At 39.4% G+C, this 13,155-nt stretch overlaps 1 protein-coding gene across 2 annotated transcripts; it reads left to right on the plus strand.

The window, feature by feature from the left end:
- The first annotated feature begins 1,784 nt into the window (after positions 1–1,784).
- Positions 1,785–6,476, plus strand: LOC147608514 (uncharacterized). 2 transcript variants are annotated; one of them, XM_086789344.1, is made up of 4 exons: positions 1,785–2,362; positions 4,710–4,971; positions 5,722–5,789; positions 5,896–6,476. In XM_086789344.1, exons 1-4 carry the CDS (start codon positions 2,228–2,230, stop codon positions 6,244–6,246), a joined length of 816 nt encoding a protein of 271 aa, XP_086645470.1. In that variant the 5' UTR covers positions 1,785–2,227; the 3' UTR covers positions 6,247–6,476. The 2 variants fall into 2 exon arrangements, with proteins under 2 accessions (XP_086645470.1, XP_086645471.1); XM_086789345.1 differs by having other exon boundaries at positions 5,749–5,789.
- Positions 6,477–13,155: the final 6,679 nt, after the last annotated feature.

The following is a 13,155-nucleotide window of genomic DNA, read 5'->3' on the forward strand; positions in this document are numbered from 1 at the left end:
ATTGGAGGGAGCTTGAGTTTGAGTTTGGACTCTTTGTAATAAAGAGGTAGTATTCCTTGACATTATTTAATTAAATGTATGGTGGTATTGAATTTTTGATGGCACCAAGGTGTTTATTGATTATAAGGCTATTAGATAAGTTATTGTTGCAATTTAGACAACTAAATGAATTTCAATATTGTAATACTCAATGCTGAACCCCTTTAAATATATGCAAAGGAGTGAGACTTTAAATATTGTAATATTCAATGATGACCCCCTTTAAATATATGCAAAGGAGTGAAACTTTATTCTTTATGCCTTGGCTTCTTGCATACGAACAATATATATTCTCTGCATAAAGACTTAAGTATAGGGCAACACAGATCCTCCCAAGGCATCGCGCAATTTATCATTATCTTATGTGCAACCTTGATGAAATTGATGTAATAAGAATGAAGAAACTGTGTTTATGAATAAGTTATACATCAAGATGTGTAATAACGAATGAAGAAAGTGTGTTTATGAACAAATTATACATTAAGATATGGTCAACAATAACGAGGATGAAGATGTGGAGAACATGAAAAGTGCATCTTTCAAAAAGACAATGCATGATGCACATGGGACTGATCGTCAAAGACATAGCTCTTAAGAATCACATAGAATGTACCCTTTCTTAATACCCTTCTCCTAAAAAAGCCACTTTTCTCACCCAAAAGTCATGATGATAAATAAAAGAGATATGGCAACATTCCTAAGAATCAATCATATTCAACAAGGTACAAAATAGAGATAAGCTTTCATTATAATGAATGTTGTTATACCAATCATTTTTATAAATGCACAAAAGTACCTATGATATCATTGCTATCATTCTTATGCAAAAAAGCTTAAACTATGGTGTGCAAACATTGTTGATGGAGGTAGTTTGGAATGGGCAATCTTTCCTCAAAAGCAATTGATGATTGAACGATGAAGAGGGAAGGTTTTGGAAACCATGATTTTTTTTGGGGGAGGAGGGATTAAGTGTCCGGGCAAACCCTTGTCCTTGTAGGAGGAGCACCTTTTGCCCTTTACATACAAGTTAACCTTTTGGAGTGTGCAATGCAATGGGCAAGGTATATCTTGCTTCCTCATTCATAGAAGCATTCACCCTTCGCACATATTTTTAGTGGCCCCCATGCCCAAGATGGGCAGTTTAGATGTGTGTGAATTTGGGTACCATTGAGGAAGGTAAAGGTTTCTTCACGTTCATTTTTTGAAATCGATATCTTCCATTTCTGAAATAAATCTTTCGATGTACACATGTTGCTTGAAGTGGTCTTGATATGTGTGCATGCAATGGAGACTTCTTTGTTGGTTGTAGGGGGGAAGGGTGATCAAGTGTGGGTGTGTGTGTGTTCACGTGTGCACCGTTAGATGTCTTTCTTTGCCAAAAGGCGATCAAGCGTCGATGTGTGTGTGCACCGGTGCATCGGTAGATGTCTTTCTTTGCCAAAAGGCAATGCAATTCGCTCCCAAAAATTAGTGTTGATGTGTTCAAGTAGGTGGTTTTTTTTAAAGGGGTATGCGAAACATTAGCCAAGACAAAAATTAGTGTTGATGAGGGCCAAGACAAAGGTGGTTTTTTTTTAAAGGGGTATGTGAAACATTAGATTAATGTGACATCTTTTAAGTCGGATAAAGAAGATAGGAGTTATGCTAAAACCAATTCGTAGTTATTTTTTTATTATTATAAAGAATAATTATTTATATTAACCGAAGCTATTCAAAAAGCTGTCATACAACCTAGTCAGGCCATCGCCATCGCCATCGCCATCGCCATCGCCATCTTCTTGATGCAGCCGACCTCGGTTTCCCCATAGCCATCGGTTTCCCTTAGAGTTTTTCGCTTTATCCACCTATTTCCCCTGATTCACAACCCTGCAGACCAGGGTTTCCCTCCCCAGCTTGATATATTTCCCCTAGCAGAGCTCTGTGTTGCCATAACCACATCCATTTCCCCTAGCAGAGCTCTGTGTTGCCATAACCTGTTCTCTGTCTCGCCATAACCACATCCATTTCCCCTAGCAGAGCTCTGTGTTGCCATAACCCTTCGGCACTACCCCAGCAGGATGCACATCCGGCCTCTCTTTTTCCGCTTGCCCTAGTCTGATCATCCACCACAACCACCGTTTCACACTCATTTTTTCCCCCTGCAGGCTCTGCAAAGCGGGTTTAGTTTTTCTTCCCCATTTGGCCTGCCATGACGGAGGTTTTCGTGCATGTCTATGATGTGACGACCAGCGGCTCATCCACTACCAACACGGCAGTGGTACAGATCAACAAGCTACTTCGCGGCGGCATCGGAGTTGGTGGCATATTCCACAGCGCAGTCGAGGCATCTCTTCTTTTCTCCTCACTTTTTGCAGTTTTTGTTTCTTTGATTCAAATTTTTCTGTTGTTCGATGCCCAAAAAATGCAGATTTCTGTATTGTCTTGTGCATATTCATGTTGCTTGATTTTCAAAAAATAAAGCATTCTGTAATGTTTTGTGAGGATTCATGGGTTTAGATGAAATATAAGAACATATATGTATTTGATGACTATAAGAATAGCTGCATATATGTATTTGAAGACTATAAGAATAGCTGAATTTTAAGAACATACATGTATTTGAAGACTAATAATAGCTGAATTTTAATCAAGCAGGATTTATTTGATATATATATGTTTTCAAATTCGCACATTACCCAAGGCATATGACACATACAATCCCACCATTCATATGCTTTACCAGTGACCCCATCCATCATAGAGGGATTGATCCTTAGGGTTCTTTGTGTTAAAAGTCCTTTTGATCCTAAGGAGCTTGCCCTAATGTTGGGGTCTTGCTATAATCATCTCAGCTCTCTAGCAGACCAGAGTAGGTCCATTAACCTCATACAACATTGCCATGGGAAAAAATGTAGGTTCATTAATCTTTTTCAGCATCGCCATGACTCCTCCCACCCTTGACTTCCAAGTGATGACCAGTGTCGGATCATGAGTGCTTGCGTTTGTACCTTGTTAGTCATTTATTCAAACTTAAGCAATGGTACTTTGCTTGTGTTTGTACCTCGTTTGTCATTTATTCAGATTTAAGGCCATAGTCATAGGAAATGGCCGTTTCAGTCCCTAGAAACGTGTTTCTCTCTGTTTCATGACCCCATCCGTTTCCATGGCCGTTTCTCGTTTCCCAAGTGGTATTGTCACAGGAAACAGCTGTTTCCACCCCTAAAACGCGTTTCCCTGTTTCCTGTTTCCATTCCTGTTTCTCGTTTCTGGTGACTATGCTTGAGGCATGGTACTTTGCTGGTACAACTTAGATTTCCGACACAATTTCATTCTACAGTTGGTCTAGCTTCCTCAATATTGTTGACTAGAGCTGGAGTTCTCTAGCATCTAGTTGTGTGTACCATACACTATTTAATGGAACTTCCTTGTATGCTTAGTTACCTACATGGAACCCTGCACGTTATGATGACATGAGCACATCGCTCCCCCTTGGCACCTGCAGCTAAGCTTTTTTCGGCTCCTGAGGCCACGTTGCCCTGCCACAGTCACCATGGTGTCACCTCACATCAACTCATGCCCTTGCATGCATGCTACCTCCAACTACACTCCTGCACACCAAAATTCCCACACCCCTTTTTCTTATCGTGACTAGACACTCACAAGCATGGAGTTCTCACACACTAGCACATGCACATGGTTTTATACAGATGACGGGGAGGTTATAGGCTCAATTATGCAGGGAGATCATAAGTCTTAGGAGTCATGTCTTCCCATAGTTCTGTCTACAAGAGGGGCATTTGAAAAGGATTCCTCCTTACTAATTTTAGCAACTATCTTAGCTTGAATAACAAGCAAGCTTCTAGACCCTTTTATGGCACTTCATAGCTTGCTTTTTTTGGGTAGTCCTAAATTTAGCATCTCCTTAGAGGTGGTTCACGTCTTCCTATTCCTGGATGCCTGGTCTCAGTTCGCTTGTTGCCTTGTATAGCTCCTGGTCCATTTCCTCCATGTTCTAGGATTTCTCCAGTGCCCTGACAGTCTAGGCATTATTATTGATGTAGAGGAAACATGCCATCATGTGCATGGAAGGCCCATGCACATGATATGGTTGAGCTCAAAGAGATTGAGATCAAATGTGTCCCAATCCTACATCATGCATGAAAAGTCCTGTATTATTTGATTTCTTTCTTTCTTTTTTTTAAAAAAACCCGACTGGCTTAGGGCCAAGATCCTCCCGTAGGTACCATTTTTTCACTGCAGGTGCTTCCCCCCCCCCTTTAGGTGATGCCGCCAAGGGAGCACCTAGTGGGGTGTTGAACCCAGGACCTCCCGGTCTCAAGACAAACATCTCACCACTTGAGCTACCACCTCATTGACTACTTGATTTCTTTCTTACGAATTTTTCTCTTTAATATTTGTGAGATGACTATTTTGCTTTTAAATCTTGATAGCAATGCATAGGGTTGTGGCTCAAATCACCGGTAACACATTTTTGCATGTATTCAATTACAAGGCCTTGTTCTGATTTTTACTGGTAAGGGTTATTCCTTTCTATGCAGTCATTTGTTCCCTTCTTTTCTTTCTTTCGGAATGCAGTGTAATGGATTATTAGGACCTTCAATAGATTAGATGCTTTTACATTGTCACTATGTGCGTTGTAGTTTTCTCTCATATCTTATTGATGGGGGCAGGTTTATGATTGTGAAGAGTGGTCATTTGGATACTGTGAAAGCGGGAGCGGTGTTTTGAGTTGTTCTCGCAAAGAAAATCCTATATACTCGTATCGGGAAAGCTTATACCTTGGGAAAACATCGCTTTCACGTCTCAAGGTCACCCAGGTTCTGTGTGAACTTGGTAGAGAATGGCCAGGTTCTTCGTATGATCTCCTGTCAAGGAACTGCAACCACTTCTGTGATGTTTTCTGTGAACGGCTTGGTGTGCAAAAACTTCCCGGTATGTTTGTGATTTCAATAAATACAAAAGCTCATATACAAATAGTAAAAAATCAAATAAAGGAAGCTACCTGAATCTAGTGTGTCGAGAATAGGGAAAGAAAATATGATGTCGTGGTAGCGGGTGGACTCCTGGTGTTTAACCCTTGCATGTCTTGTGACCATTGCTCAAACTGCATTATGTATCTGTGCTCCAGTAGGTGGCCTTGGAGCTGTTGACACCAGTAGCACACGTGGAAGGTGCCATGGGAGCTGCTGGGGCAGGTTTCTTGCCCCTAAGTGAAGCTATACCTGCTCCTCTCTCTTAAACTAAGAGTGAAATTAGCCTTAGATATGATATGATATATGATATGGTTATCTCTTTTGTCACATGCATAATCCCCATCATGGATGCAAAGTGCCATACTAATTAATGGGGAATCTGGAACTATGAAAGAGTAGTTGAGGGTTGGCATGAGTGGGCCCTAGTTGATGAAAGGACAGGGCTGGAGGTGACTGCGAGGCTTATAGATGCCCACAGGTAGCATTGGAGCTTGTCTAGGAAGGGTTTCCAATTCACTGATGCACTGACCTGTGAGAGAAAAACAGCATGGGCTGGGCATGTGAAAAGGGTCTTTTTGGCCCTCCTTAGGGGTTCTCCCTTTTTGTTGGCCCACATGAACTGAGATCACTTAAAATGTGGTTTAACAGTTGGAAGGAGCTCTTTATGATGATAATTGAGCATTCTAATCATGTTCATTGCTACATACAGCCTGGGTGAATCGCTTTGCTCATGCAGGGGATGCTGCAGTAGAGGTGGCAGGAACCACAATAAAGCGGGTATGAGTGTGCTTCTTATCGTGCCGTGTGTGTATTTTTGAACTATTACTTATGTACAGTAGTGTTTATCAAACCCTGCTGACCTGTTGGATATTGATCCATGCAGCTCCGGCAGGCAAAAACAGATGTTGTCTCAGCAAGCAAGGCTGTATATCGATTCCTTACAAGGGGGACCTCGACATCTTCAATCAGTCCAGATCCAGGGGCTGTTGATGACATTGCACTAAATAGGAAAAATGTGAACCTACTACGCTTGACATTTCTGAAGTCCCCAGGAATTGTGTTATCTAAAATTTTCATCTCCATGAACTGTTTTGGCTTCCGGGGACAGACCCTGGTGGAAAGAGCTCAACTGAAGAGGACAAAGGATGTAATTGGACCTGAAAACGCCCCCCTTAAAAGAAACACACATTGCATGTACCATCGAGATCCTCCATTGAATTGGCTCTGTACATAAAAGCTGGCTGCTGACTGCTGGAGGTCTCAGTGAGACTGCAATGCTATTGCAACGGAAACAGATTGTATATGGTAGCTGAGGGGGGTTTCATTGCAAAAGTTTTGGGTTCTAATTGCAAAGCTTTGTCTAGTCTCTGAAAGGGAAATTGAGTTTCTCTACATCATACATCATACCTCCTTATCAGTAGATGATTTTCATTCTTTACCCTAACAAAAGAAAAATCTCTCCAAGGTTCTTGCCAAGAGAGAGAGAGAGAGAGAAAGAAAGAAAGAAAGAAAGAAAGCTGTATTAATGTCTACTAGAGGCCGAACTCGACCTTTGAGACAAATCAATGTACAACTGTCAATGTCTTTTGGATGTCCAGAAAAAAAAGAAGACAAAATGAACATGAAATAAACTATGAAAGTACTGAGCTAGTGGGGGGGGGGGGGGGGGTGGGGGTGGATGGAGCACTATTGCTAGAGGCTCAGTATGCAACCTATATGCGTAGGGTATACAAGAATGCAATGCAGATCTGTCTAGCTCTAACCAGTACCATAAATGGGGGTGTAATATGTGATACATAGGCGATGGCGAGGCAAAAATACCTCGGACTATGATCTCCGGGTGTGAGTGTAAGTGAGCTAGCCGCTCCTGGATATGGTGTTGATGTCGAGCCCGTATCTCTGTGATCTCCCTTTGATGTAGAAGGAAATAAAAAAGGGGAATCTTTTGTAATTTTTCCTTGCTATTTTTTTGACGCCTTGTCTAAACAAATAGAGACCAGCAAATAGTACTACCTTTTGCATAGGCAAGCGAAAATTTCTTGCCCTTGAGCTTATAAATAGTGTCAATAATGTAAGCTCTTGAATTGATTGGTCTGTGTTCCACATGTGGTTCCTTGATTGCACTTAACATTTCACCCTTGGGAAGTATGGTGTAGACTTGAACTTTCAACACCTAGACTTTAAAAGGGTACACTTGGCTCTTCCTTACCAAATTTTGCCACTTATGTATGGTCATAATTGCATAAAAGCTTTTTACACCTAATTTTGTATAAGTAAATGAAACTTGGAGTAGAAGTGATGACACACATGAATGATGCATGCCACAAATGACACAACATAAGATCACCTTTTCTAATTGCTCTTTTTTCATATACAAGCTTGTTTGTGTATTTGGTTTGCGTGAAACATCCTAAAGCAAGATTTACACTTGCTTGGATGTTTGTCCAAGAACTCCCCTGCATACAAAAGCATAATCGTGAAGAAATCTGAATTCTAGAATCCATGAGCACTGTTGTGTCAACATAACCAAGAGGACAATAAATGGGTTTGGCTACACTCACCTTCAATACGATGGGAAGCCACCCTTGAGCTAGAGACTATAGAATCCTTGCCAATTTGCACCCTCAAGCCATGCATTCCCAATCCTTACAATAGCAAAATAACTGGTAAGTGGACTAACCACTTTGGGTCCTTGGAGTTGGGAGGGGCCTTGCAAGGTCTGAGTTCCACAAAAGAACTCCCTTAATATTAAGCCACAACTCAACTATGATCCAATTTACACTAAGTACATTGTTCAATCTCAAGCTAGCTTCATTAAGTTTGGACATGAGAAAATATATTCTTTCCCTTGTAACGAGAAGAAGATTGGGAGACAATTTGGATAGTAGCGTCAAGTAAAGCAATATTCTTCCGAGTGTTGATTTCATTTGTACAATCTCTTCATTCGATCAACCACTCAAAAATTCACCTATTTATAAGGGTTCATATTTTAAATCATTGCAATCGGCTCACAGAACAAAAATAGATAGATCCTCACATCTCGTAAGCTCTTGGTTAGACACTAGGCTATTTAGAGCACAAGTGTTTTACTCCACCTTACAAATCAAGTTAATATAAGGAGGATGAAGTAAACAACATCAGGAGTATCTTCAAATGGGACATGTTAGGCTTAGCAAAATGCCTTGGGAAGTATCAATTTTCTTGGTGGACAAGAAATATCAAACAAAAAAATGTGTGGATTACAAGGTCTTAATAAGTTTACAATTGAGAATTAATATTCTTTACCAAGGGCAAATGATCTTATTTATAAACTTTGTGGAGCAAGATACTTCTCAAAGATTAATATGAGAATGAGATACATATTTTAGTGGCATCATTGCTTTGAGTCAAAAGGCCAGTCAAAATGGTATTTGATCTATTGCAACTTTGTAAGAAGTGTGATAGGCCTATAGAGTAGCTGTAAGCTTATGCTCCTAGTATGACTTAGTTGTCTCCACTTTTAGTTAGGATTGCACACGATGTTTTATTAGTACTCTTAGCTTGTTTGTTTGCTTGAGGATAGTAAAGTGAAGATTTCGTGTCCACTACCAAAAACTCCAATAATAAGTGATTGTATCTTTGATTAAATGTGATCGTTTGTTATTTACCAATTTCAATGGACGATCGAATCTTGAAATGAAGTTTCATTAGCAGTTGTGGTTGTATCAGCTTTATGTGTCACTCGAGATTTTACTCATTTGGTGAAATAATATGATATGACAAGCTTGCAAATTTCTAGCAAGGCTAATGGTTCCAACAAAATCAATTCTATATTTCTCAAATAGTTATTGAACTATGATACGTACCGATGGCATCCTATCCTTTTGTTGGGATACTATGAATCATTAGCACTCATCATAGTCCTTGATAAACTCAGCTACATCTCCAAATAGCGTTGGCCACCCATAAGCCTGCTTGTAGCACCTTTCGTATTGTTATTTCGGCAACATAACACTCTCTTGCTACCCCAGGGTGTGCTTGTTCCCAAGACATCAACGAATTCATGTTCACACACACATTTGTAGAGCACACTACCTTTTCCTATCTTATACAACCAACTGATAAGGGGTGGCTTGCTTGATCAAGCACCTCATGCGATCTCTATTCAAGGTTCTATCTATTGGAAACCCATACACGAGATAATGTGAGATCTTCTCACTCCATCTTGGACTTAAATCCACTTTGAATAAATGTGTATGAGGTAAAATTGTCATCAACTCATGTAGGTGGTTCACTATTGTTGGTAATTCTAGAATAATGGAGTACGTGTGGTAAGTCATTATCAACATCGTTGGTAGTTCTAGACATATAGTCAGCTAATATATGTTGTGAATCTTTCGCCGCCATGAGAGTAAAGCTAAATATCAATAGTAAAAGCAACCATCTTGTAAAATGATCGGTTGTGCATGGTTTATGTACAAGGTATAACACAACTTGATGGTCGATGAAGAACACAAACTTGTTTGCTAAAAGATAATGCCGATACTTCTTAACAACACCATACACTATGGCCAATCCTTCTCTTTCTATAGTTGAGTTTGATGCATCAATAATCCCACTTGTAATCCCACTTGTACTCCCCAGGTTGTGCCAACACACATCTAATAGCAAAGTTTGATTCATCAATATGTACATGGAAGATGAGATCCTAGTTGGGTGATCTCAAGATAATGCTCATTTTATACCAGGTTTTGATATTCTTTAGTCCATTAAAAAGAAGATCAATAGTTTGTATATTGGTCTAATATTTTTAGCATAGAATAAAATGAATGTTCTCTGTTGTATCCAACACATCCCATGAAGCATTGTACACCCTTATAGTTTATTGGTGGTGGTAATTCTAGAATCAATTTCACCTTGCTCTCATATCAGTGGAAATATCATTCTTGGACACAATGTGATAAAAAATAACACCGTGCTCAAATCAAAATTGGCATTTCATAATTTTATACAATTGACATCTCGTTAAAACCTTTATTAGGTAGGATAAGTGGTCTTTCCATCTCATATGGGCGCAAATATCATCAATGAAAATCTTAATTATTTTTGCCAATAATCTTTGAAACAAGTACACATCAACATTTTCAAATGTGGTTGGTGCATTGGTTAAACCAAAAAGCGTAATCTTATAATCCTTTAAGCATCTATTCTCTCCAAACATGTTTCCTAAATCATAGTGAATGCATCTTAGGTTGATCCTCATGGGTAATTGACACATGATTACATCCGGAGAAGCCATCTAAGAAGTTGTAAGCTTCCATTCTTGCTACTCTTTCTAGCACATGTTCTATGTAAGGTAGTGGTAATTGCCCCTCTATAATGACACTAAAACTTTCTTCAAAACCATACAGACTCTAATCTTTCCATTCTTCTTTGGCACAATAACAATAGGTGACAGATAAGTGCGCTCAATAGGGTAGATTAAACTTGCATCAACAAGTTTATTTTAACGTTTATTATTTGGCCATCCTTTCTTAAGTACACGTGATCTATAGACCAATCATGTACTAGTCAAGAGTCGACCTAATATTAGATCATAAGAACCGGGTTGCTTCAAGAAATTTATCACCACAAAATATGATAATAATCTTGATTTTTAAGTATCACAATATACCCATTGGCCGCGTCACCATACTATATATTTATTCTTTCCAAAGGAGGTTACCCCATTGTTCCTAGAAGTGCTTAGTAATAATTGTTACTCCTAAACCATTGTCTAAATTGCAATGGCTTCCTAACCCTTGCAAACGACATACAATGTTACATTTGTGTCATCTTTCTCATAGTAATCATTGAGATTGTTGGTATGTGTGTAGGAGTAGGTTCCATCACTACTTCTTTTTCTGCTCTCAAATCACCTTCCACCCAATCCTTTAGATCTATCCAAAGACTTAAGATCCTTTGCAAAAGGGTACCAAAGGGCATGCTAATTTCAAAAGATAGAAGGGTTGACAATCCAGCAATATCACTTAGATATGCTCTTACAATTGATGTGCTCTCATCACTGACATAGGTGATTGAGGTAAATACATCTCATCTAGAGATGCCAACCTTCTTTATCAAATATTTTGTTCATAAAATTAGGCATTGAACGTGCCTCTATTTAAGTCATTCAATAGTATGTTTAGGTATATTCAATGATTTTGAAGATTGTTTTGTCAAAAAATGCCAGGATGTATTATTTCCATAAATGCTTCTCCTCAACTTTCAGAGCTCTAAACCACCACCCTGCATTGTGAGGCCAAATGAACTAACTTTGGTCAATCGTCCATATCACCATAGGTTTTGTAGGCTTGAGTAAAGATTTCCAAGTACTGTCAAGGGTCTGCATCTCCGTGAAATTTGATCATCCATTTCACCACTTGAGATGGTTTGATCTAGCTTGTTCATGTCTCTCTTCCAACTTCTCTTACCACCCCCCTTCCTACTATCCTCAGCCAATCTCAACTTATCTATTATGATCGTCAAGGTTATAGCTGGAGGGGTTAGTAGTGTTGGCATATGTCCTCCTCTTGATATGCCATGGAATGGTGCCATAGGTACCAAGTGTGTTGTTTCGGAGCAACCTTGCTCCCATGGTCACATATGTGGATCTCTATATTGAAATCATCTTTATTGTCATTTTTGCACTACTGGAGCAATCATTGTTAGTTTAAATCTTGTTGTGGTTATTGGCACATAGGGATGGAATCCTGGAGTATGCATTCCCTTTGTTCTTCTTTGGTCCCAATTCCTCTTCCTCTAAATGTTTGTTTTTTTAACTCTTTCCATAGCCGATTTCACATCTTTCCCAATAAGAGGTGGAGCTAATGTTTCACCCATTTTGTATAACATTCTTGCACTAGTATCCTCGATAGTCTTAGTTGGGTTACCATTGGTTGAGCATCTAGTATGTTAACATTTTTTAGAGATGCAAGGAGAACACACACTTAAATCTTTTAAGTGTGTATTCTATGTCTACAAAGGGGAACTGTTAGGGTACATCATCTTGATAAATGGGATTTGTAGTGCACCTAACAAGGTCAATGTCATAGAAAAAATGATAGCACCTACCAAACTCACTCGAGTTAGGTCATTTTTGTAGGTTATGTAAACTTCTATAGAAGATTTATCAAATATTTTCCCTGAATATCCATTCCTCCATTTGAGCTTACATAACATGAAGTTAAGTGAGGAGAGGAGGCATTTTAGATCTTGAAAAAGCTAGCCATTAATGCTCCCATTCTAAGGTAGCCAAGATGGGATATAGTCTTTCATGTCCATGTAGATGCTTTAGATCTAGCTCTTGGGGTTATACTAGTGCAAATCGAGGGAAGCTTTGATTCCCCAATTTATTTTACAAGCCGCACAACTTCTTAGCAAGAAAGCATACACCACCACGGAGCGAGAAGCTCTCAAAATGGTGTATAGTGTGCAAAAGTTTAGGCACTACTTGCTAGGGAATTTTTTCGTGTTTTATGTCGACCACCCACCAAGCCTTATTACACATCATTAAAAAGGTAGTCATTCAAGGGAGACTAATGAGATGGGTGTTACTTTTGGCAAGAATTAAAAGGGTAGTCGTTTGAAGCAGACTAATGAGATGGGTGTTACTTTTGCAAGAATTTGATTTCATCCACAAGCTTGGAGAAAGACCCATTTTGGTACTGACTATTTATTAAGATCAGTGAATGCTCCAAAAAGATTCATGATTAATTTCTTGATGTAGACCTCTATTGGGATGATGGATCTAGACCGGGAATACATCATGGAATATCTCACCACTATGAGAATGATCCGAGAGAAATCCATAACAAATCAAGGAAAGCATTGGCCTTAAAGGCTTGCATGTACACAACTATAGTTGGAGCACTACAATCGGAGCAGACATGGTGCTACAAAGATGTGTGTTGCAAGAAGAGAGAAGAGTGGTGCTAAGAGAAGCACACTTGGGAGCTAAGTGGGAGGACATCTAGGTGCAATCACTCGGAAGCTATGGGAGGACATTTGGGTGGACATCTAAGTGTAGACACACGGAAGCTATGGGAGGACATTTGGGTGGACATCTAAGTGTAGACACACGGAAGCTATGGGAGGACATCTAGGTGGACATCTAAGTGTAGAC

The sequence above is a fragment of the Cibotium barometz genome, chromosome 53, assembly GCF_041138505.1.
Source record: "Cibotium barometz isolate CiBa-2024 chromosome 53, ASM4113850v1, whole genome shotgun sequence".
Classification (NCBI taxonomy): domain Eukaryota; kingdom Viridiplantae; phylum Streptophyta; class Polypodiopsida; order Cyatheales; family Cibotiaceae; genus Cibotium; species Cibotium barometz.

What these genes read in the sequence shown, in the direction of transcription:
- LOC147608514 (XM_086789344.1), top strand. Translation starts at nt 2,228, where the DNA reads ATGACGGAGGTTTTCGTGCATGTCTATGATGTGACGACCAGCGGCTCA. An exon ending in TATTCCACAGCGCAGTCGAG is followed by an intron (nt 2,363 to 4,709) that starts GCATCTCTTCTT and finishes TGATGGGGGCAG; the next exon opens with GTTTATGATTGTGAAGAGTG. An exon ending in CAGGAACCACAATAAAGCGG is followed by an intron (nt 5,790 to 5,895) that starts GTATGAGTGTGC and finishes TGATCCATGCAG; the next exon opens with CTCCGGCAGGCAAAAACAGA.